At 47.8% G+C, this 25,898-nt stretch overlaps 1 protein-coding gene across 1 annotated transcript in view; it reads right to left on the bottom strand.

Annotated features, from left to right (window-relative positions):
• The window catches only part of arsj (arylsulfatase family, member J), a gene marked incomplete at both ends in the record, with an annotated part of 21,453 nt that extends 17,631 nt beyond the window's left edge, over window positions 1–3,822 (bottom strand). The window contains 1 exon segment of the mRNA XM_079257389.1: window positions 3,530–3,822. Coding sequence (XP_079113515.1) covers window positions 3,530–3,822 — 293 coding nt within the window.
• Between the last annotated feature and the right edge of the window lie 22,076 nt (window positions 3,823–25,898).

The raw sequence follows: 25,898 nt of genomic DNA, 5'->3' as shown, positions 1-25,898 counted from the left end.
CCTCCTCCATCATCCTCCTCCATCATCCACCTCCATCATCCTCCTCCATCTTCCACCTCCATCATCCTCCTCCATCATCCTCCTCCATCATCCACCTCCATCATCCTCCTCCATCATCCACCTCCATCATCCACCTCCATCATCCTCTTCAATCATCCTCCTCCATCATCCTCCTCCATCATCCTCCTCCATCATCCTCCTCCATCATCCTCCTCCATCATCCACCTCCATCATCCTCTTCAATCATCCTCCTCCATCATCCTCCTCCATCATCCTCCTCCATCATCCACCTCCATCATCCTCCTCCATCATCCTCCTCCATCATCCTCCTCCATCATCCACCTCCATCATCCTCTTCAATCATCCTCCTCCATCATCCTCCTCCATCATCCTCCTCCATCATCCACCTCCATCATCCTCCTCCATCATCCTCCTCCATCATCCTCCTCCATCTTCCACCTCCATCATCCTCCTCCATCTTCCACCTCCATCATCCACCTCCATCATCCACCTCCATCATCCTCCTCCATCATCCTCCTCCATCATCCTCCTCCATCATCCACCTCCATCATCCTCCTCCATCATCCTCCTCCATCTTCCACCTCCATCATCCTCCTCCATCTTCCACCTCCATCATCCTCCTCCATCATCCACCTCCATCATCCTCCTCCATCTTCCACCTCCATCATCCTCCTCCATCATCCTCCTCCATCTTCCACCTCCATCATCCTCCTCCATCTTCCACCTCCATCATCCACCTCCATCTTCCTCCTCCATCATCCTCCTCCATCTTCCTCCTCCATCTTCCACCTCCATCTTCCTCCTCCATCATCCTCCTCCATCATCCTCCTCCATCTTCCACCTCCATCATCCACCTCCATCATCCTCCTCCATCATCCTCCTCCATCATCCACCTCCATCATCCTCTTCAATCATCCTCCTCCATCATCCACCTCCATCTTCCTCCTCCATCATCCACCTCCATCATCCTCCTCCATCATCCACCTCCATCATCCACCTCCATCATCCTCCTCCATCATCCTCCTCCATCATCCTCCTCCATCATCCACCTCCATCATCCTCCTCCATCATCCTCCTCCATCATCCACCTCCATCATCCACCTCCATCATCCACCTCCATCATCCTCCTCCATCAGCCTCCTCCATCATCCACCTCCATCATCCTCCTCCATCATCCACCTCCATCATCCTCCTCCATCATCCTCCTCCATCATCCTCCTCCATCATCCACCTCCATCATCCTCCTCCATCATCCTCCTCCATCATCCACCTCCATCATCCACCTCCATCATCCTCCTCCATCATCCACCTCCATCATCCTCCTCCATCATCCTCCTCCATCATCCTCCTCCATCATCCACCTCCATCATCCACCTCCATCCTCCTCCATCATCCTCTTCCATCATCCACCTCCATCATCCACCTCCATCCTCCTCCATCATCCACCTCCATCATCCTCCTCCATCATCCTCCTCCATCATCCTCCTCCATCATCCACCTCCATCATCCACCTCCATCATCCACCCTCATCATCCACGTCCATCATCCACCTCCATCATCCACCTCCATCATCCTCCTCCATCATCCTCCTCCATCATCCTCCTCCATCTTCCACCTCCATCTTCCTCCTCCATCTTCCACCTCCATCTTCCTCCTCCATCATCCACCTCCATCATCCACCTCCATCATCCTCCTCCATCATCCACCTCCATCTTCCACCTCCATCTTCCTCCTCCATCTTCCACCTCCATCTTCCTCCTCCATCATCCACCTCCATCATCCACCTCCATCATCCTCCTCCATCATCCACCTCCATCATCCTCCTCCATCAGCCTCCTCCATCAGCCTCCTCCATCATCCTCCTCCATCAGCCTCCTCCATCATCCTCCTCCATCTTCCACCTCCATCATCCTCCTCCATCATCCTCCTCCATCATCCTCCTCCATCAGCCTCCTCCATCAGCCTCCTCCATCATCCTCCTCCATCAGCCTCCTCCATCATCCACCTCCATCATCCACCTCCATCATCCACCTCCATCATCCTCCTCCATCTTCCACCCTCATCATCCTCCTCCATCATCCTCCTCCATCATCCTCCTCCATCATCCACCTCCATCAGCCTCCTCCATCATCCACCTCCATCAGCCTCCTCCATCATCCTCCTCCTCCATCATCCTCCTCCATCATCCACCTCCATCATCCTCCTCCATCATCCACCTCCATCAGCCTCCTCCATCATCCTCCTCCATCATCCACCTCCATCATCCTCCTCCATCATCCTCCTCCATCATCCTCCTCCATCTTCCACCCTCATCATCCTCCTCCATCATCCTCCTCCATCATCCTCCTCCATCATCCACCTCCATCAGCCTCCTCCATCATCCTCCTCCATCATCCACCTCCATCATCCACCTCCATCATCCACCTCCATCATCCTCCTCCATCATCCACCTCCATCAGCCTCCTCCATCATCCTCCTCCATCATCCTCCTCCATCATCCACCTGCATCATCCTCCTCCATCATCCTCCTCCATCATCCACCTCCATCATCCTCCTCCATCATCCACCTCCATCATCCACCTCCATCATCCTCCTCCATCATCCTCCTCCATCATCCACCTCCATCATCCTCCTCCATCATCCTCCTCCATCATCCTCCTCCATCATCCACCTCCATCATCCACCTCCATCATCCTCCTCCATCTTCCTCCTCCATCATCCTCCTCCATCATCCTCCTCCATCATCCACCTCCATCATCCACCTCCATCATCCTCCTCCATCATCCTCCTCCATCTTCCACCTCCATCATCCACCTCCATCATCCTCCTCCATCTTCCACCCTCATCATCCTCCTCCATCTTCCTCCTCCATCATCCTCCTCCATCATCCACCTCCATCATCCACCTCCATCCTCCTCCTCCATCATCCACCTCCATCATCCACCTCCATCATCCTCCTCCATCATCCTCCATCATCCACCTCCATCATCCTCCTCCATCTTCCACCTCCATCATCCTCCTCCATCATCCTCCTCCATCTTCCACCTCCATCATCCTCCTCCATCATCCTCCTCCATCATCCTCCTCCATCATCCACCTCCATCATCCTCCTCCATCATCCTCCTCCATCATCCACCTCCATCATCCACCTCCATCATCCTCCTCCATCATCCTCCATCATCCACCTCCATCATCCTCCTCCATCTTCCACCTCCATCATCCTCCTCCATCATCCACCTCCATCATCCTCCTCCATCATCCTCCTCCATCATCCACCTCCATCATCCACCTCCATCATCCTCCTCCATCTTCCACCCTCATCATCCTCCTCCATCTTCCTCCTCCATCATCCTCCTCCATCATCCACCTCCATCATCCTCCTCCATCATCCTCCTCCATCATCCACCTCCATCATCCACCTCCATCATCCTCCTCCATCATCCTCCTCCATCATCCACCCTCAGGTCTGCGGACCTTCCGGACCTGGTCCCCGGGCTGCTGGTCTTACCTGCCGGTCATCAGCTGGCTCCTGGAGGGGCTGCAGAGCGGCTGGACGTAGTAATTCTCCAGCTTGACTCCCTGCGCCGCCAGCCGGTCCAGAGTCGGGGTTTTAATCTCGGATCCGTGGTAGCCCACATCCCGGAAGCCCTGGTCGTCCACCAGGATGAAGACGATGTGCGGCCTGTCCAGCTCCGTCCCACGCTGTCGTGTCTTCCAGGTGTCCCACGACATCTGAACGCTCCACGTCCGGGACACGACGAAGCCGAGAAACAGACTCAGCGGGACCCACAACACGTCCATGTTTCAGTCGGCAAACCTGCAGGGGGGGCGGTCACAGCTGGTCCGCGCGAGTAGCTTGGCGCGCGTGTTCAGTGGGCCACGCGTGGAAATCCGCTCCTCGTCGCCTCACGGAGGTCAGTAAATCCACCTGGAAGCGTGACTCGGGTCTTCCATCCGGGCTGCGGTCCCCCATCCCGAACCTAGAACCCAGACTGGCCCTGAAGGAGGCAGGTCCTTCATCATGCTGCGTTCAAGTGCAGCTCGTAAACTCCACCGCATGGTGACTGTTTGCTTCTACCTGCTGATCCTTGCTTTTATGTCACTTTTATAATATTTGATCCAAAGCTGATCCTGTTTATAGACTTTATTTTGTTGCTTCTGTGACAGATTTGATGTTTTTATTCTACATTTTACGGCATGGTCTGAGAGCTTCCGTTTCCTCATGACGACTAAGTTTTCACTGAGGGGTGGGAGGGAAACGTTGGCTGGGAAATGGCAAGGCTCCCGTGATTTCAAGCTGGAAAACGCCAAACTTAGAAATAAAACCGATAATAAATAAATAAATAAATACATACAAACAAAACCCCTGTAAAAAAAAAAACTCATCAGGTTTCTTTTTCAGTGACATCATGTGATCAAACTGACATTTAAGAGTTAAAATAACTCAGATATTGACATGTTGTTTTTTTATCTTTTAACACTGAAGTTGATCTGAGAGGAAAACATGAAAAAACTTGGATGGATATGTTATCGGTATATCTAAAGTTTATATATGAAGCACTTTCACATAACAAGAGGTAAACAAAGTGCTGAACAGGTAAAAGAAAGTACAAAATAAACTTATAAAATATTAATAAAACAATAAAACTAAAGAATCATTTCTGTATTTTTCACAGCAAAAATAAGCGTCCTCTCCTATCCCAGAATTCATTGCGCTCCTGACAGAAAAGAATGAGCAGCAGAGCGCTGGTGTAGGTACCACACCAGCCGGACCGTTCATTTATTCATTTTTATGTATAAACACACACATATATGTCCCAGCAGACAAGCTGGGAGGACAGCAGCATTTTGTGGAAGTGACGTGTTGAGACGGAAGGTTATTCTGATTGGACGGGATTAGAGACGCTACTGCTGCCCAGAGGTCTGATATGCTGATGAATGAGTTAACAACGCAGTTATGTGGATATGTGTGGATGGATTGGTTTTTAAAAAAGCAGGTTGTGTGGACTCATTGTCTTAACTGGCCGGAGTGCGGCAGACAGAAGTGTGGACATGGCTCACGGGGAAGCTGGAGTCAATCATCAATCAGTGGGCGAGAGCCAGGGTATACCTGGATCACAGGACAAGAAGCCGTCATTTAATTTAAACGGACCAATGCAAAGACAGAAATACAGAGTTGACTAAGTAAATGGATAAGTAAATACTCCTGACTAAGCCCAGAAAGGTGGTGAGACTGCAGGAATGTGTGAAAGGTTAGCTTAATAAAGAGCCACTATAATATCCAAGGTGTTGCTTAACACACAGGTAATGCAGTAGCTTCCAGTGTTGTGGCATTAGCATGATTCCAGGCTCCAGAAGCGCCTGCTTTGAGCTCCTGAATCAGGCAAGAGGTGTCTGAGGTGTAAAAGACCCTCTCATGCAGTTACTTTCCAGATGCTGGAGGCACATGCAGAAACGTGCCTAACAACAGCGTGGCATGGAGTCACACGTATCTCCTGGTAAGAAAACAGAGCTGACAGGTCTTCCAGAGCAAACAGCACACAGGACACACTCTGGCATGTCTGCACATGTTGCCAGTACCAGCAGCACATCATGAATCAGTGCACAGAGGAATGAAAGCTATTCACGTTCCTCAAGCGTTCGTTGGCTGAAACTGTCAAACATATTTCACAAAGCTGTGCTCAGAAGAAATCCTGAGTTCTGCTGCGACAAACGGACACAAGTCAGAAACTATGTGATCAGATCTGAGATGTCCGACTTTCACTTCACGTATCTCCACCCGACATGTTAACTATGATTGTTTTTATTTAATCTTCTACCCATCCTGCAGAATCTGCTTTTTAATCCCAGTCAGCATGTTTCCATAGAGACGTGATGTTTCCATGGAGACGTGATGTTTCCATAGAGACGTGATGTTTCCATAGAGACGTGATGTTTCCATGGAGACGTGACGTTTCCATGCAGACGTGACGTTTCCATGGAGAAGTGATGTTTCCATGGAGACGTGACGTTTCCATGCAGACGTGATGTTTCCATAGAGACGTGATGTTTCCATGGAGACGTGACGTTTCCATGCAGACGTGACGTTTCCATGGAGAAGTGATGTTTCCATGGAGACGTGACGTTTCCATGCAGACGTGACGTTTCCATGGAGACGTGACGTTTCCATCCAGATGTGATGTTTCCATGGAGACGTGATGTTTCCATGGAGACGTGACGTTTCCATGCAGACGTGATGTTTCCATGCAGACGTGATGTTTCCATGCAGACGTGATGTTTCCATGCAGACGTGATGTTTCCATGGAGACGTGATGTTTCCATGGAGACGTGATGTTTCCATGGAGAAGTGATGTTTCCATGGAGACGTGACGTTTCCATGCAGACGTGATGTTTCCATGCAGACGTGATGTTTCCATGGAGACGTGATGTTTCCATGGAGACGTGATGTTTCCATGATTAAAGAAGAGACAGTGAACAATCGTAAATAAAAACATAAAAATGAAAGCTAAGTGTGACGAATTTATCTTCGGTCCTTTGTTCTTCAGGTAAACAGCTGTAAAAGTCTTTCTAGAAGCCATTAGAAACTGCATGTCGCCATGGTAACGCTGCTTGTCCTCTAGCTGAAGAAAACAACCTTCTGTGCAGAGACACGTCCATCGTGCAGGCTGATGTGATGCTCGTGAAGTTCGTATCATTTAAGATCCTGTTGGAACCTTCGGCCTGGATCAACCTGCGCTGATGTTACCGCCTGCAGGCAGAACAAACCACTGTGGACATGTTGGAAGACGTAATGTTGTCAACAATACCTTCCTTTGTCTGAAACCTCAGCTCAATCTGGAAGAAAACTGGCCTGTAGAAATGCAGAGGGCTTGTTTCTGCCCAGTCAGGCCCATAAAGCCAGGAGCCGGAGCCGTTGGGATGTTCTGCTGGTGATTCAGCTAATCGCTGCCTGCTGCTCATTAAAACTTTAACACCAAGCAGACATTTCATATAGAGTGGATCTGCTAAGAGGTCAAAGATCATCAGCAGGGGACAGAACCTGACTCAGAGGACTTGCATACCCAGCAGAAGTTGCTTCCAGATGGTTTGCTGGGAAATTAAAGTGTTTCCACAGAATGAAACTTGTTTATCTGAGATATGAAAGACTCAATGCTGCCTGAATATCAGTGAAAAAAGCTTGAATTTGAATAGAAATGGGTTGAAAAAGAATCTTTAGAAAAGATAATTCAGATGTTTTGAAAGTGTGACTAGCATCTGAGTAATCAGCACAAGGTGAGGGTGTCAGGACCGGGTAAAAAAATATGATCCATGAAAGCCTGAGGGATCAAAGGTCAAAACCTTCCTGTAAAACTGTCTTTAAAACGTTCTGCCTGAAAGTTTCACGATGTTTGTTTTGTATCTTAGTTCTGGTTTCCTGTTTTAGTCTGTAGTTTTACTTGTTTAGTTCTCTCATGTCTCATGTCCCTTTTCCTGGTCCTGTTTAGTTCATCCCTTCACCTGGTCCGGTTTAGTTCGTCCCCTCACCTGGTCCGGTTTAGTTCGTCCCTTCACCTGGTCCTGTTTAGTTCATCCCTTCACCTGGTCCGGTTTAGTTCGTCCCTTCACCTGGTCCGGTTTAGTTCGTCCCCTCACCTGGTCCTGTTTAGTTCGTCCCTTCACCTGGTCCGGTTTAGTTCGTCCCCTCACCTGGTCCGGTTTAGTTCGTCCCCTCACCTGGTCCGGTTTAGTTCGTCCCCTCACCTGGTCCGGTTTAGTTCGTCCCTTCACCTGGTCCGGTTTAGTTCGTCCCTTCACCTGGTCCGGTTTAGTTCGTCCCTTCACCTGGTCCGGTTTAGTTCGTCCCTTCACCTGGTCCGGTTTAGTTCGTCCCTTCACCTGGTCCGGTTTAGTTCGTCCCCTCACCTGGTCCGGTTTAGTTCGTCCCTTCACCTGGTCCGGTTTAGTTCGTCCCTTCACCTGGTCCGGTTTAGTTCGTCCCCTCACCTGGTCCGGTTTAGTTCGTCCCTTCACCTGGTCCGGTTTAGTTCGTCCCTTCTCCTGGTCCGGTTTAGTTCGTCCCTTCACCTGGTCCGGTTTAGTTCGTCCCTTCACCTGGTCCGGTTTAGTTCGTCCCTTCACCTGGTCCGGTTTAGTTCGTCCCCTCACCTGGTCCGGTTTAGTTCGTCCCCTCACCTGGTCCGGTTTAGTTCGTCCCCTCACCTGGTCCGGTTTAGTTCGTCCCTTCACCTGGTCCGGTTTAGTTCGTCCCTTCACCTGGTCCGGTTTAGTTCGTCCCTTCACCTGGTCCGGTTTAGTTCGTCCCTTCACCTGGTCCGGTTTAGTTCGTCCCCTCACCTGGTCCGGTTTAGTTCGTCCCTTCACCTGGTCCGGTTTAGTTCGTCCCTTCACCTGGTCCGGTTTAGTTCGTCCCTTCACCTGGTCCGGTTTAGTTCGTCCCTTCACCTGGTCCGGTTTAGTTCGTCTCCTCACCTGGTCCGGTTTAGTTCGTCCCTTCACCTGGTCCGGTTTAGTTCGTCCCCTCACCTGGTCCGGTTTAGTTCGTCCCTTCACCTGGTCCGGTTTAGTTCGTCCCTTCACCTGGTCCGGTTTAGTTCGTCCCTTCACCTGGTCCGGTTTAGTTCGTCCCTTCTCCTGGTCCGGTTTAGTTCGTCCCTTCACCTGGTCCGGTTTAGTTCGTCCCCTCACCTGGTCCGGTTTAGTTCGTCCCTTCACCTGGTCCGGTTTAGTTCGTCCCTTCTCCTGGTCCGGTTTAGTTCGTCCCTTCACCTGGTCCGGTTTAGTTCGTCCCCTCACCTGGTCCGGTTTAGTTCGTCCCTTCACCTGGTCCGGTTTAGTTCGTCCCTTCACCTGGTCCGGTTTAGTTCGTCCCCTCACCTGGTCCGGTTTAGTTCGTCCCTTCACCTGGTCCGGTTTAGTTCGTCCCTTCACCTGGTCCGGTTTAGTTCGTCCCCTCACCTGGTCCGGTTTAGTTCGTCCCTTCACCTGGTCCGGTTTAGTTCGTCCCTTCACCTGGTCCGGTTTAGTTCGTCCCTTCACCTGGTCCGGTTTAGTTCGTCCCTTCACCTGGTCCGGTTTAGTTCGTCCCCTCACCTGGTCCGGTTTAGTTCGTCCCTTCACCTGGTCCGGTTTAGTTCGTCCCCTCACCTGGTCCGGTTTAGTTCGTCCCTTCACCTGGTCCGGTTTAGTTCGTCCCCTCACCTGGTCCGGTTTAGTTCGTCCCTTCACCTGGTCCGGTTTAGTTCGTCCCTTCACCTGGTCCGGTTTAGTTCGTCCCTTCTCCTGGTCCGGTTTAGTTCGTCCCCTCACCTGGTCCGGTTTAGTTCGTCCCTTCACCTGGTCCGGTTTAGTTCGTCCCCTCACCAGGTCCGGTTTAGTTCGTCCCTTCACCTGGTCCGGTTTAGTTCGTCCCCTCACCTGGTCCGGTTTAGTTCGTCCCTTCACCTGGTCCGGTTTAGTTCGTCCCTTCACCTGGTCCGGTTTAGTTCGTCCCCTCACCTGGTCCGGTTTAGTTCGTCCCCTCACCTGGTCCGGTTTAGTTCGTCCCTTCACCTGGTCCGGTTTAGTTCGTCCCCTCACCTGGTCCGGTTTAGTTCATCCCTTCACCTGGTCCGGTTTAGTTCGTCCCTTCACCTGGTCCGGTTTAGTTCGTCCCCTCACCTGGTCCGGTTTAGTTCGTCCCTTCACCTGGTCCGGTTTAGTTCGTCCCCTCACCTGGTCCGGTTTAGTTCGTCCCCTCACCTGGTCCGGTTTAGTTCGTCCCTTCACCTGGTCCGGTTTAGTTCGTCCCCTCACCTGGTCCGGTTTAGTTCGTCCCCTCACCTGGTCCGGTTTAGTTCGTCCCCTCACCTGGTCCGGTTTAGTTCGTCCCTTCACCTGGTCCGGTTTAGTTCGTCCCTTCACCTGGTCTGGTTTAGTTCGTCCCCTCACCTGGTCCGGTTTAGTTCGTCCCTTCACCTGGTCCGGTTTAGTTCGTCCCCTCACCTGGTCCGGTTTAGTTCGTCCCCTCACCTGGTCCGGTTTAGTTCGTCCCCTCACCTGGTCCGGTTTAGTTCGTCCCCTCACCTGGTCCGGTTTAGTTCGTCCCTTCACCTGGTCCGGTTTAGTTCGTCCCCTCACCTGGTCCGGTTTAGTTCGTCCCCTCACCTGGTCCGGTTTAGTTCGTCCCTTCACCTGGTCCGGTTTAGTTCGTCCCTTCACCTGGTCCGGTTTAGTTCGTCCCTTCACCTGGTCCGGTTTAGTTCGTCCCCTCACCTGGTCCGGTTTAGTTCGTCCCTTCTCCTGGTCCGGTTTAGTTCGTCCCTTCACCTGGTCCGGTTTAGTTCGTCCCCTCACCTGGTCCGGTTTAGTTCGTCCCCTCACCTGGTCCGGTTTAGTTCGTCCCTTCACCTGGTCCGGTTTAGTTCGTCCCCTCACCTGGTCCGGTTTAGTTCGTCCCCTCACCTGGTCCGGTTTAGTTCGTCCCTTCACCTGGTCCGGTTTAGTTCGTCCCTTCACCTGGTCCGGTTTAGTTCGTCCCTTCACCTGGTCCGGTTTAGTTCGTCCCTTCACCTGGTCCGGTTTAGTTCGTCCCTTCACCTGGTCCGGTTTAGTTCGTCCCTTCACCTGGTCCGGTTTAGTTCGTCCCCTCACCTGGTCCGGTTTAGTTCGTCCCTTCACCTGGTCCGGTTTAGTTCGTCCCCTAACCTGGTCCGGTTTAGTTCGTCCCCTCACCTGGTCCGGTTTAGTTCGTCCCCTCACCTGGTCCGGTTTAGTTCGTCCCCTCACCTGGTCCGGTTTAGTTCGTCCCTTCACCTGGTCCGGTTTAGTTCGTCCCCTTACCTGGTCCGGTTAAGTTCGTCCCTTCACCTGGTCCGGTTTAGTTCGTCCCCTCACCTGGTCCGGTTTAGTTCGTCCCCTCACCTGGTCCGGTTTAGTTCGTCCCTTCACCTGGTCCGGTTTAGTTCGTCCCCTCACCTGGTCCGGTTTAGTTCGTCCCTTCACCTGGTCCGGTTTAGTTCGTCCCCTCACCTGGTCCGGTTTAGTTCGTCCCCTCACCTGGTCCGGTTTAGTTCGTCCCCTCACCTGGTCCGGTTTAGTTCGTCCCTTCACCTGGTCCGGTTTAGTTCGTCCCCTCACCTGGTCCGGTTTAGTTCGTCCCTTCACCTGGTCCGGTTTAGTTCGTCCCCTCACCTGGTCCTGTTTAGTTCGTCCCTTCACCTGGTCCGGTTTAGTTCGTCCCCTCACCTGGTCCGGTTTAGTTCGTCCCCTCACCTGGTCCGGTTTAGTTCGTCCCTTCACCTGGTCCGGTTTAGTTCGTCCCCTCACCTGGTCCGGTTTAGTTCGTCCCTTCACCTGGTCCGGTTTAGTTCGTCCCCTCACCTGGTCCTGTTTAGTTCGTCCCTTCACCTGGTCCGGTTTAGTTCGTCCCTTCACCTGGTCCGGTTTAGTTCGTCCCCTCACCTGGTCCGGTTTAGTTCGTCCCCTCACCTGGTCCGGTTTAGTTCGTCCCTTCACCTGGTCCGGTTTAGTTCGTCCCTTCACCTGGTCCGGTTTAGTTCGTCCCCTCACCTGGTCCGGTTTAGTTCGTCCCTTCACCTGGTCCGGTTTAGTTCGTCCCTTCACCTGGTCCGGTTTAGTTCGTCCCTTCACCTGGTCCGGTTTAGTTCGTCCCTTCACCTGGTCCGGTTTAGTTCGTCCCCTCACCTGGTCCGGTTTAGTTCGTCCCTTCACCTGGTCCGGTTTAGTTCGTCCCCTCACCTGGTCCGGTTTAGTTCGTCCCTTCACCTGGTCCGGTTTAGTTCGTCCCCTCACCTGGTCCGGTTTAGTTCGTCCCTTCACCTGGTCCGGTTTAGTTCGTCCCCTCACCTGGTCCGGTTTAGTTCGTCCCTTCACCTGGTCCGGTTTAGTTCGTCCCTTCACCTGGTCCTGTTTAGTTCGTCCCTTCACCTGGTCCGGTTTAGTTCGTCCCCTCACCTGGTCCGGTTTAGTTCGTCCCTTCACCTGGTCCGGTTTAGTTCGTCCCCTCACCTGGTCCGGTTTAGTTCGTCCCTTCTCCTGGTCCGGTTTAGTTCGTCCCCTAACCTGGTCCGGTTTAGTTCGTCCCTTCACCTGGTCCGGTTTAGTTCGTCCCCTCACCTGGTCCGGTTTAGTTCGTCCCTTCACCTGGTCCGGTTTAGTTCGTCCCTTCACCTGGTCCGGTTTAGTTCGTCCCTTCACCTGGTCCGGTTTAGTTCGTCCCTTCACCTGGTCCGGTTTAGTTCGTCCCTTCACCTGGTCCGGTTTAGTTCGTCCCTTCACCTGGTCCGGTTTAGTTCGTCCCCTCACCTGGTCCGGTTTAGTTCGTCCCTTCACCTGGTCCGGTTTAGTTCGTCCCTTCACCTGGTCCGGTTTAGTTCGTCCCTTCACCTGGTCCGGTTTAGTTCATCCCTTCACCTGGTCCGGTTTAGTTCGTCCCTTCACCTGGTCCTGTTTAGTTCGTCCCCTCACCTGGTCCGGTTTAGTTCGTCCCTTCACCTGGTCCGGTTTAGTTCGTCCCCTCACCTGGTCCGGTTTAGTTCGTCCCTTCACCTGGTCCGGTTTAGTTCGTCCCCTCACCTGGTCCGGTTTAGTTCATCCCTTCACCTGGTCCGGTTTAGTTCGTCCCTTCACCTGGTCCGGTTTAGTTCGTCCCTTCACCTGGTCCGGTTTAGTTGACTTTGTTCGGCTTCGTTTTCTCGCGTTTCTGGATCAGTTTTCCTTTTTGGGATTCGAAGAGGTTTTCTTCCTCCCGTCTCCTGCTTTTGGGTCGCCACCTCCACCCCCTCCTTTCGACAGAAAGCGGATCAGTGAAGAATTGTCGATGTTCCTCGTCTATCAGCTCATCAGCAGTTATCAGGTTCCTAAATGTTTCACCGTCACCTGGCTGCTGGGTAACCTGTCGTCTCCGTGGCAACGCTTTACCACATCAGGATCTCGCTCCCCCCGCAGCAGCAGCAGCCTAACTGTGACTTTTGACCCGGCATGCGGGTCCTGACCCTCGTGCACGGTGTGCCATAGCTGGCGCTACCTCTCAGCAGCATGGCTGAGCTAGCCACGCTGTGCTAACAGTAGTAACTCAGATAAGTGGGTAATGACTCAGCTACCAACCCACCCCCACCCCCCTTCGGCCGGTAAATTCATATGTTAGTTTTAGCTCCTGTTGCTCCACCGAGGTTTCTGCAGGCCACGTGCACAGCTGGTCCCAGAGAGACACTCTGCTAGTGTAGCCACCGCAATGTGTTATCCAGCTGGCTCAGATGACTGAACCAACAGACCCCCCCCTCCCCCCCACTGAGGGAGCAGAGCTAACCTGGGTGGACAGCAGACGTCATCACGGTGTGATAAAAGTTTAACTTTCACCAGAAGACAAGAAGCAGAAGATGAAGAGTGAGCTGAAGTCGCTGTGAGGAAGCTTCTGGCATCGGGTCCGACGGCCGGCTGGTTAAACTTCAGGACTCTCCTGAGAGTCAGACATCAACATGAACAGCAGAGGCATGACAGCCCATCCGCCAGGCGGGTCTGGAGGTCCTGGTCCATCTGCAGGGGGAAAAGTCTGTGTGTGTGTTTCATGGCACTCAGGGGATCATGTGTGTGCACTGATGACACCCACAGCAGTGACTGCAGGAGTCAGCTGGAAACATCCTGCGTTTCCTTCGTCTTCTTTAGTTTAGAACATCACGTCAGCTGCTTTCAGATGAGCAGAGAGGATAACGTTTCTGCCTGCTTCTTTTCCACTTTCTATCTGGTTTCTACCAAGTTTCTGTCAGTTTTCAACCCACTTTCTACCCACTTTCTGTCTGGTTTCTACCCAGTTTCTGTCTGGTTTCTACCAAGTTTCTGTCAAGTTTCTACACAGTTTCTACTCAGTTTCTACCCATTTTCTGTCAAGTTTCTAACCAGTTTCTGATTAGTTTCTACCAAGTTTCTACACAGTTTCTACCCAGTTTCTGTCTGGTCTCTGTCTAGTTTCTGCCTAGCTTCTGTCTAGTTTTTACCAAGTTTCTACCCAATTTCTACCCAGTTTCTTTCTAGGTTCTACTCAGTTTCTGCCGAGTTTCTATCTGGTTTATACCAAGTTTCTACCAAGTTTCCGTCAATTTTCTACCTACTTTCTGTCCAGTTTCTACCCAGTTTCTGTCAAGTTTCTACCCAGTTTCTACCCAGTTTCTGTCTAGTTTCTACCAAGTTCCTACCCAGTTTATACCAAGTTTCTACCCAGTTTCTACCCAATTTCTACCAAGTATCTGTCTAGTTTCTAACCAGTTTCTGTCCAGTTTCTACCCAATTTCTACTGAGTTTCTGTCTAGTTTCTACCAAATTTCTACCCAGTTTCGACCCAGTTTCTGTTTGGTTTCTACTGAGGTTTGGTCTGGTTTCTACCCAGTTTCTGTCTGGTTTCTACCAAGTTTCTGTCAAGTTTCTACACAGTTTCTACTCAGTTTCTACCCATTTCCTGTCAAGTTTCTAACCAGTTTCTGATTAGTTTCTACCAAGTTTCTACACAGTTTCTACCCAGTTTCTGTCTGGTCTCTGTCTAGTTTCTGCCTAGCTTCTGTCTAGTTTTTACCAAGTTTCTACCCAATTTCTACCCAGTTTCTTTCTAGGTTCTACTCAGTTTCTGCCGAGTTTCTATCTGGTTTCTACCAAGTTTCTACCAAGTTTCCGTCAATTTTCTACCTACTTTCTGTCCAGTTTCTACCCAGTTTCTGTCAAGTTTCTACCCAGTTTCTACCCAGTTTCTGTCTAGTTTCTACCAAGTTCCTACCCAGTTTATACCAAGTTTCTACCCAGTTTCTACCCAATTTCTACCAAGTATCTGTCTAGTTTCTAACCAGTTTCTGTCCAGTTTCTACCCAATTTGTTGTGATCCTGTTCCCTGGTGGGCGTGTCTGGCATCCTGGCACCTGGATCAGCACCTGATCGGCATCTTGGCAATCAGCAGCAGCACTATTTAAGATCTGCCCAGCCTGCTGTTCATCGCCAGATAGTTGAACGCCTTTGGTACAACTCTCGGCCTGAAGGATTCTTCCCAGTGTGATTTCCTGATCGTTAACCCGTGTGTTTTTTCCCCGTCAGAGATCCTGCCTGCATGCCCGATTGCTGCCCTACCGCCCGCCTGCCTGCCCGCCTCTCTGACCGCCAGGTTTACCTCCCCGCTTGTCTGCCTGCCGACTAACCTATCTTCCGCATCCACCTGGGAAAGAAACCGAAATCAGAAGGAAGCAAATAAAGCATTGTTTGAAACGCCAAGCCGAGTCCGCATATGAATCCCCCGCACTTGACGTCAACCTAACACAATTTCTACTGAGTTTCTGTCTAGTTTCTACCAAATTTCTACCCAGTTTCTACCCAGTTTCTGTTTGGTTTCTACTGAGGTTTGGTCTGGTTTCTACCCAGTTTCTGTCTGTTTTCTGCCCAGTTTCTACCCAGTTTCTGTCTAGTTTCTACCCAGTTTCTGTCTGGTTTCTACCCAGTTTCTGTCTGGTTTCTACACAGTTTCTGTTTGGTTTCTACCCAGTTTCTACCATGTTTCTACCAGTTTTGACGGATTTCCAGCAAGGTTTTACCCAGTTTCTGTTTGGTTTCTACTGAGGTTTGGTCTGGTTTTTACCCAGTTTCTGTCTGTTTTCTGCCCAGTTTCTACCCAGTTTCTGTCTGGTTTCTACCCAGTTTCTGTCTGGTTTCTACACAGTTTCTGTTTGGTTTCTACCCAGTTTCTACCATGTTTCTACCAGTTTTGACTGATTTCCAGCAAGGTTTTACCCAGTTTCTGTTACGGTTTTTTCTACCCAGTTTCTGTCAAGTTTCTACCCAGTTTCTCTCAGCTTCTACTAAGTTTCTGTTTGTGTTCTACAGCTCAGAACATCATCAGAAGATTCAAAGCTTTAGGAGGAATCTCTGTATACATGGGACTGTTATACAAAGCTGTACAGTTTCTAACGACTTTCTGTTTGGTTTTTACCCAGTTTCTGTCTGGTTTCTACCAAGTTTCTACCCAGTTTCTGTCTGGTTTCTACCTGGTTTCTACCCAGTTTCTGTCAAGTTTCTACCAATTTTCTACCTAGTTTCTACCCACTTTCTGTCCATTTTCTGTCAAGGTTCTGCCCAGTTTCTGTCTTGTTTCTACACAGTTTCTGTCTGGTTTTTACACAGTTTCTACCCACTTTCTACACAGTTTTGTCTGGTTTCTACCCAGTTTCTGTCTGGTTTCTACCAAGTTTCTGTATAGTTTCTACCAAGGTTCTACTCAGTTTCTATTTGGTTTCTACCAAGTTTCCTTCCCAGTTTTTACCCAGTTTCTGTCAAGTTTCTACCCAGGTTTGACCCAGTTTCTTTAAGGTTTCTACACAGTCTCTACCAGTTTCTGTCTAGTTTCTACCCAGTTTTTGTTTGTTTTCTACAGCTCAGAACATCATCAGAAGATTCCCTGTATACATGGGACTGTTTTACAGAGATGTACAGTTTCTACCGACTTTCTGTCTGGTTTCTACCAAGTTTCTACCCAGTTTCATTCTGGGTTTTTTTTTTTTTTTTTTTTTTAACCAAGTTTCTGTCAAGTTTATACCAAGTTTCTATCTAGTTTCTACCCACTTTCTGTCCATTTTCTGTCATGGTTCTGACAAGTTTCTGTCTAATTTCTACCCAGTTCAATTCAATTCAATTCAATTCAACTTTATTTATATAGCGTCAAACGCTTTACAGACAGAGAAGAAAACATAATGAAGGCCAATTCATAATAGCCTATATAAGGAAACCAACAGATTGAGTTGAGTCCAACTCAATCTCCCATCCTGAGCAAGCACACTGGCAACAGTGGGAAGGAAAAAACTCCCTTTTAACAGGAAGGAAACCTCCGGCAGAACCCGGCTCAGGACAGGCAGCCATCTGCCTCTGCTGTGTGGGGGGGAAGAGGACAGAAAGACAACAGACAACAGGAACTGCTACTCCCGGCCAGGGAGACCTGCTGAGACAGGAGACATACATGTTAATGATGCAACAATGTTATGGGGGGGGGGGGGGGGGGGGGGGGAGTGGTAAAAGAAAGAGATAAAGAGAAAAAGAAAGAAGCTCAGTGTATCAGGAAATGTCCCTCAGCAGTCTAGAACCTATAGCAGCATAACTAAGGGATGCTAACCATCCCTAGCTATAGGACTTATCAAAAAGACAAGTCTTCAGCCTAGTCTTAAAGGTGGGGAGGGTGTCTGCTTCCCTAACACTAACTGGGAGCTTATTCCATAAGAGAGGGGCCTGATAACCAAAGGCTCTGCCTCCTGCTCGGCTTTTTGAGACTCTAGGAACCACAAGTAAGCCTGCAGTCTGGGAACAAAGTACTCTGCTTGGTATATAAGGAACTATGAGGTCTTTGATATATAGTGGTGCCTGATTGTGGAAGGCTTTATATGTAAGGAGAAGGATTTTAAATTCTATTCTAGATTCAACAGGCAGCCAATGAAGAGAGGCTAAAACTGGAGAAATATGATCTCTCCTGCTGGTTCTGGTCAGGACTCTGGCTGCAGAATTCTGGATCAGCTGAAGGCTTTTCAGGGCATATTTAGGACAGCCCAGTAATAGAGAGTTACAGTAATCTAGTCTCGAAGTAACAAAAGCGTGAACCAGTTTTTCTGCATCACACTGAGACAGAATGTCCCTAATTTTGGCTATATTACGTAAATGAAAGAAGGCTGTTTTAGTAACCTGCTTAATATGTGGACCAAAGGACAGGTCAGGGTCAAATATTACTCCAAGGTTTCTCACTGTAGCACTGGAAGCTAAAGTAATGCCATCCAGGTTCATTACAAAACCGGAAAATTTAGCTCTGAGTTTTTCAGATCCAACGAGAATTACTTCAGTCTTATCTGAGTTTAAGAGGAGAAAATTTCTAGACATCCAAGTCTTTATGTCTATGAAACAGTTTTGTAGCCTATTGGGCTGATTTGTTTCATCTGGTTTAAAGGATAAGTATATCTGAGTATCATCTGCATAACAATGAAAGTTTATTCCATGCTGTCTAATAATTTTGCCTAAAGGGAGCATATATAGCGTGAAGAGTATTGGTCCAAGTACAGAACCTTGAGGAACTCCATGACTTACTGTAGTTTGGGAGGAGGACTTGTCATTTACATGAACAAACTGAAGTCTATCAGATAAATATGATTTAAACCAGCTTAACGCTGTACCTGTAATTCCAATCACCTGTTCTAGTCTCTGTAACAGAATGTTATGATCGACTGTATCAAATGCAGCACTAAGATCAAGCAAGATAAGTACGGACACAAGTCCTTTGTCTGAGGCCATAAGACGGTCATTAGTAACTTTCACCAATGCCGTCTCAGTGCTATGATGAGCTCTAAATCCTGACTGAAACTCCTCGCATAAATTATTTCTGTTCAGGTGGGCATGTAGCTGAGCTGAAACTATTTTCTCCAGAATTTTGGACATAAACGGGAGATTAGATATAGGTCTATAATTTGCTATCACCTCTGGATCCAGAGATTGCTTTTTAAGTAAAGGCTTGATTACAGCAGTTTTAAATGATTGTGGTACATATCCTGTCACTAAAGACATACTGATAAGATTTAGTAGTGATGTATTAAACGGAAAATGTCCTTAAAGAGGCTCGTTGGGAGAGGGTCTAAGATACAGGTGGATAGTTTAGATGAAGCCTTTATTTTAGTTAATTCAGAGGGTTGGACAGGACAGAAACTATTTAGACACAAGTCAGATCCTGGTTCTAAGGATGCTTCGGAGACCAAAACAGGCTCAACATTATAGGTAGAAGGAAGAATTTGATCTCTAATAGTATCAATTTTATTCCTGAAAAATACATGAAATCATCACAGCTAAGTGAGAAAGGAATACATGGCTCCACAGCGCTCCGGCTCCTAGTAAGCCCGGCTACAGTGCTGAAAAGAAACCGAGGGTTGTTTTTGTTTTCCTCTATCAATGATGAATAATAAGCTGTTCTTGCCGTACGTAAGGCTTTTTTGTATACGATTAAACTTTCTTTCCAGGTTAAGTGAGACTCCTCTAGTCCTGATGATCGCCATCTGTTTTCCAAACGCCTTGATGCCTGTTTTAGAGCTCGAAGCTGGGAATTAAACCAGGGAGCCTTCACAATCTTACCTAATTTCTTCTTCTTTAGGGGAGCAACATTATCCAAGGTTGTACGCATTGAAGCTGTTATAGTATCAGCATGTTGATCAATCTGAGCAGGAGTAAGGCTTAAAGGGGGACTCTCAGTCATGCTAACACATGGTAGAGGGGAAAAAATTGATTCAATTGATTGTTTAAATTTTGTAATATTATTGTCTGATAAACATCTAATATAGTAGAATTTATTTTTGGTCAGTGAGTAATCAAAGTGAATTCAAAGGTTAATAAGAAGTGATCGGACAAGACAGGGTTTTGAGGAAATACTTTGAGCTTATCAGTCTCAATACCAGATGTTAGAACCAGATCAAGAGTGTGACCATGAGAGTGAGTGGCTCCATGGACATTTTGTGAAAACCCAATTGAGTTTAGAATAGAGCTAAAGGAAATGTTTAAACTATCATTTTCATGGTCAACATGAATATTAAAATCACCTAGTACAATGACCTTACCAGTAGTCAGCACTAACTCAGACAAGAGATCAGAGAATTGGGTCAGAAACTCGGAGTAAGGTCCAGGTGGGCGATACACTAATGCTAAAAGGAGCGGTATCTCTCAATTCCATTTTGGATGAGATAAATTTAATGTCAGGAATTCAAAGGATTTATAGTTAGTTTTGTGCTTAGGATTAATTAATAATTCTGACTGAAAAATAGCTGCAACACCTCCTCCTCTGCCTGTAGTTCTAGGAATGTGAAAGTTTAAATAGTTAGCTGGCGTAGCTTCATTAATACTAACATAATCCTCTTGCTGTAACCAGGTTTCCGTAAGACAGAATAAATCAATGTGCTGATCACCTATCAAGTCATTGACTAATAAAGACTTATTTGGGAGGGATCTAATATTCAGTAGGCCACACTTTATTGTCTTATTTTCAGATTTTATTAGATCCATTGTTTTTATTTTTATGAGGTTTTCACGATTAACCCCAGAAGTGTTTTTGTGTTGTTTAATTCTTACTGCTGGGGAGTTGTATAAGGTCGGAATGGGGTTTTGGGTGGGCGGCGGCAGGTGGGAAGCTGCAGAAAAGTGTGTAGGACTACAATTCTGCCTCCTGGTCCCAACCCTGAGTTGTTAATTTAGCTGACTAATAAAAGAGTCCATATTGCTAGATAAGAGAGCGGCTCCATCCAACGTGGGATGGATGCCATCTCTCCTAATAAGACCAGGCTTTCCCCAAAAAGCGCTCCAATTATCTATAAAACCCACGTTGTTATCGGGACACCACCTAGACAACCAGCGGTTGAAGGATGACATGCGGCTAAACATGTCATCGCTGATTAAATTTGGCAAGGGACCAGAGAAAACTACGGAGTCCGTCATGCTCTTGGCAAAGTTACACACCGAAGCAACATTAATTTTAGTGACCTCCGATTGGCGTAACCGGGTGTCGTTACCACCGACGTGAATTACAATCTTACGATATTTACGTTTAGCCTTAGCCAGCAGTTTCAGATACGATTCGACGATGCCCGCTCTGGCCCCAGGAATGCATTTGACTATGGTCCCCAGTGTCTCTAGAGCCACGTTTCTGACTATGGAACTACCTATTATCAGGGTTTCTGCCTCAGCGGGTGTGTCGCCGAGCGGGGAAAATCTGTTAGAAACGTGAACAGGTCGGTGGTGGCCAGTGGGTTTTGGTTTGGGGCTACGCTTCCGCCTGACCGTCGTCCAGCCCGCCTCGGCTCCCGGCTGCGCGGGAACTGCTGAGGGACCGCTAGGTGGGCTAGCTGCCCTGGCTGGTAGCTCCGCACTGGCTAATGGGGGCTTGCTGACTAACTGCTTCCCTAACTGAGTGCGGAGCTGGGCTTCTAACTCGCAGAGCCTCGCCTCCAGAGCTGCCAAGCTGCTACACTTAATACACCTACCGTTATCACTAAAGGAGGCGGAGGAGTAGCTAAACATCAGACACACCGAGCAAGAAAAGGCAGGGGACCGGGGTGTGGGAAGAGAGCTAGCAGCCATGCTAAAACCGAGTGCTTGAGCTGTTTAAGTCAGTAAACAGAAGGCCAAAGATCCCAAAAATAAATGCAATATATAAAACAGTGGTTTGGGAAGATAATGTGCGCTAAAGTGAGTGGTTGGTTAACAATAGATAGAAGTTAGAAAGAAGTTAAAGGAGCCAACGGCTCGTAGCAATCCGCAGTGACACACGCTAGGGAAACAGGAAATAAAAAAATACGTTACCGCAACGTCAGCGCGTCCAGCAAACAGCAACTCCAATGACCTCCACAGTCACCTTCACAGTCACCCAGTTTTGACGCAGTTTCTGTTTGGTTTGAACACAGTTTCTACCCAGTTTCTGTCTAGTTTCTACCAAGTTTCTACCCAGTTTCTGTCAATTTTCTGTCAAGGTTCTGCCGAGTTTCTGTCTAGTTTCTACCCAGTTTCGATCTGGTTTCTACCAAGTTTCTGTCTAGTTTCTACCCAGTTTTGACCCAGCTGCTGTCTAGTTTCTACCCAGTTTCTGTCTAGTTTCTTCACAGCTTCTGTCAGTTTTCTACCCACTTTCTACCCAGTTTCTGTCCAGTTTCTAACCAGTTTCTGTCTAGTTTCTACCAAGTTCTATACCTAGTTTCTACCCACGTTAGTTCCGTCTAGTTTCTACACAGTGTTGACCCAGTTTCTGTCTGGTTTCTACCCAGTTTCTTTCTAGTTTCTACCCAATTTTTACCCATCTGCTTTCTAGTTTCTACCCAGTTTCTGTCTGATTCCTACCAATTTTTCGTCTATTTTCTACACAATGTTGACCCAGTTTCTGTCCAGTTTCTAACCAGTTTCTGTCTAGATTTACACAGTTTTTACCCAGTTACTCTCAGATTTCTACCCAGTTTCTGTCAGGTTTCAACCCAGTTTCTTTCAAGTTTCTACCCAGTTTCTGTCTAGTTTCTACCAAGTTTTCTACCTAGTTTGTACCCACTTTCTGTCCAGTTTCAGTCAAGGTTCTGCCCAGTTTCTACCCAGTTTCTGTCTGGTTTCTACCCAGTTTCTGTCTGGTTTCTACCCAGGGTCTACCCAGTTTCTGTCTAGTTTTTACCCAGTTTCTCTCAGCTTCTACTAAGTTTCTGTTTTTTTGCTTCAGCTCAGAACATCATCAGAAGATTCAAAGCTTTAGGAGGAATCTCTGTATACATGGGACTGTTATGTAGAGCTGTACAGTTTCTACCAACTTTCTGTCTAGTTTCTACCAAGTTTTATACCTAGATTCTACCGACTTTCTGTCCAGTTTCTGTCAAGGTTGTGCTCAGTTTCTACCCAGTTTCTGTCTAGTTTCTATCTAGTTTCTGTCTGGTTTCTACCAAGTTTCCGCCTAGTTTCTACAGACTGTTGACCCAGATTCTGTCTGGTTTCTAACCAGTTTCTGTTTAGTTTCTACCCAGTTTTTGTCTGGTTTCTACCAAGTTTCTGTCTAGTTTCTACCCAGTTTTGACCCAGTTTCTGTCTGGTTTCGACCCAGTTTCTGTCTGGTTTCTACCCAGTTTCTTTCAAGTTTCTACCCAGTTTCTACCAAGTTTTTGTCAGGTTTCTACCCATTTTCTGTCTAGTTTCTACCGAGGTTTGACCCAGTTTCTGTCAGGTTTCTACCCAGTTTCGACCCAGTTTCTGTCCAGTTTCTGTCAAGGTTGTGCCCAGTTTCTACCCAGTTTCTGTATGGTTTTTATCAAGTTTCTATCTAGTTTCTACCCAGTTTCAGTCCAGTTTCTATCAAGGATGTGCCCAGTTTTTACCCAGTTTCTGTATAGTTTCTACCCACTTTTGACCCAGCTTCTGTCAGGTTCCTACCCAGTTTTGCCCCAGTTTCTGTCTAGTTTCTACCCAGTTTTGACCCATTGCTGTCTGGTTTCTACCCAGTTTCTGTCTAGTTTTTACCTAGTTTCTGCACACTTACTCTAAGGTTTCTACCCAGTTTCTGTCTAATTTCTACCCAGTTTTGACCCAGCTTTTGTCAGGTTTCTACCCATTGTCTACCCAGTTTCTATCAAGTTTCTACCCCGTTTTTACCCAGCTGCTGTCTAGTTTCTACCCAGTTTCTGTCTGGTTTCTACCAAGTTTCCGTCTAGTTACTACACAGTGTTGACCCAGTTTCTGTCTGGTTTCTACCAAGTTTCTGTCTAGTTTCTACCCAGTGTCTGTCTGGTTTCTACCAAGTTCTGTCTAGTTTCTACCCAGTTTCTGTCTGGTTTCTACCAAGTTTCTGTCTAGTTTCTACCCAGTGTCTGTCTGGTTTCTACCAAGTTCTGTCTAGTTTCTACCCAGTTTCTGTCTGGTTTCTACCAAGTTTCCGTCTAGTTACTACACAGTGTTTGACCCAGTTTCTGTCTGGTTTCTACCCAGTTTCTGTCTAGTTTCTACCCAGTTTCTGTCTGGTTTCTACCAAGTTCTGTCTAGTTTCTACACAGTTTTGACCCAGTTTCTTTCTGGTTTCTACCCAGTTTCTCTCAGCTTCTACCAAGTTTCTGTTTGTTTTCTACAGCTCAGAACATCATCAGAAGATTCAAAGCTTTAGGAAGAATCTCTGTATACATGGGACTGTTATGCAGAGCTGTACAGCTTCTACCGACTTGAACGCAGCAGGAAGTTGGCCTGGACGTGGAATGAACCGATGTCCCTGAAAGGAGCAGAGAGTTAACCTGGACGTGGAATGAACCGATGTTCCTGAACACAGCAGTAAGTTAGCCTGGACGTGGAATGTACCGATGTCCCTGAACGCAGCAGGAAGTTGGCCTGGACATAAAATGAACCGATGTTCCTGAACGCAGCAGGAAGTTGTCCTGGACGTAGAATGAACCGATGTTCCTGAACGCAGCAGGAAGTTGGCCTGGACGTAGAATGTACCGATGTTCCTGAACGCAGCAGGAAGTTGTCCTGGACATAAAATGAACCGATGTTCCTGAACGCAGCAGGAAGTTGTCCTGGACGTAGAATGAACCGATGTTCCTGAACGCAGCAGGAAGTTGGCCTGGACGTAGAATGTACCGATGTTCCTGAACGCAGCAGGAAGTTGTCCTGGACGTAGAATGAACCGATTTTCCTGAACGCAGCAGGAAGTTGGCCTGGACGTAGAATGAACCGATGTTCCTGAACGCAGCAGGAAGTTGGCCTGGACGTGGAATGAACCGATGTCCCTGAACGCTGCAGGAAGTTGGCCTGGACGTGGAATGAACCGATGTCCCTGAACGCAGCAGGAAGTTGGCCTGGACGTGGAATGAACCGATGTCCCTGAACGCTGCAGGAAGTTGGCCTGAACGTAAAATGAACCGATATTCCTGAACGCAGCAGGAAGTTGGCCTGGACGTGGAATGAACCGATGTCCCTGAACGCTGCAGGAAGTTGGCCTGGACGTAAAAGTTTCTTCCCACTTTAGTTCCGTCTAGTTTCTACACAGTGTTGACCCAGTTTCTGTCTTGTTTCTACCCAGTGTCTGTCCAGTTTCTAACCAGTTTCTGTCTAGTTTCTACCAAGTTTTATACTTAGTTTCTTCCCACTTTAGTTCCGTCTAGTTTCTACACAGTGTTCTTTCTGGTTTCTACCCAGTTTCTGTCTAGTTTCTACCAAGTTTTATACTTAATTTCTTCCCACTTTAGTTCCGTGTAGTTTCTACACAGTGTTGACCCAGTTTCTGTCTTGTTTCTACCCAGTTTCTGTCCAGTTTCTAACCAGTTTCTGTCTAGTTTATACCAAGTTTTATACTTAGTTTCTTCCCACTTTAGTTCCGTGTAGTTTCTACACAGTGTTGACCCAGTTTCTTTCTGATTTCTACCCAGTTTCTGTCAAGTTTCTACCAAGTTTTATACCTAGATTCTACCCACTTTCTGTCCAGATTCTGTCAAGGTTGTGTCCAGTTTCTACCCAGTTTCTGTCTAGTTTCTATCCAGTTTCTGTCTGGTTTCATCCATATTTCCGTTTAGTTTCTACAGACTGTTGACCCAGTTTTTGTCTGGTTTCTACCCAGTTTCTGTCTAGTTTCGACCCAGCTTTTTTGTTTCTACCCAGTTTCTCTCTAGTTTCTTCCCAGTTTTAACCCAGTTTCTCTCCAGTTTCTGTCTAGTTTTTACCCAGTTTCTATCTGGTTTCGACCCAGTTTCTGTCTAGTTTTTACCCAGTTTTTACCCAGTTACTCCGAGGTTTCTACCCAGTTTCTCTCTGGTTTCTACCCAGTTTAGACCCTGTTTCTGTCAGGTTTCTACTCAGTTTCTGTCTAGTTTCTATCAAGGTTCTCCCCAGTTTTTACCCAGCTGCTTTCTAGTTTCTACCCAGTTTCTGTCTGATTCCTACCAATTTTTCGTCTATTTTCTACACAATGTTGACCCAGTTTCTGTCCAGTTTCTAACCAGTTTCTGTCTAGATTTACACAGTTTTTACCCAGTTACTCTCAGATTTCTACCCAGTTTCTGTCAGGTTTCAACCCAGTTTCTTTCAAGTTTCTACCCAGTTTCTGTCTAGTTTCTACCAAGTTTTCTACCTAGTTTGTACCCACTTTCTGTCCAGTTTCAGTCAAGGTTCTGCCCAGTTTCTACCCAGTTTCTGTCTGGTTTCTACCCAGTTTCTGTCTGGTTTCTACCCAGGGTCTACCCAGTTTCTGTCTAGTTTTTACCCAGTTTCTCTCAGCTTCTACTAAGTTTCAGCTCAGAACATCATCAGAAGATTCAAAGCTTTAGGAGGAATCTCTGTATACATGGGACTGTTATGTAGAGCTGTACAGTTTCTACCAACTTTCTGTCTAGTTTCTA

This window comes from Telmatherina bonti (assembly GCF_933228915.1).
Source record: "Telmatherina bonti genome assembly, chromosome: 18".
In the NCBI taxonomy this organism is placed as follows: domain Eukaryota; kingdom Metazoa; phylum Chordata; class Actinopteri; order Atheriniformes; family Telmatherinidae; genus Telmatherina; species Telmatherina bonti.
The sequence above is the reverse complement of the archived record's forward strand: the minus strand, read 5'-3'. Positions and strand labels throughout refer to the sequence as shown.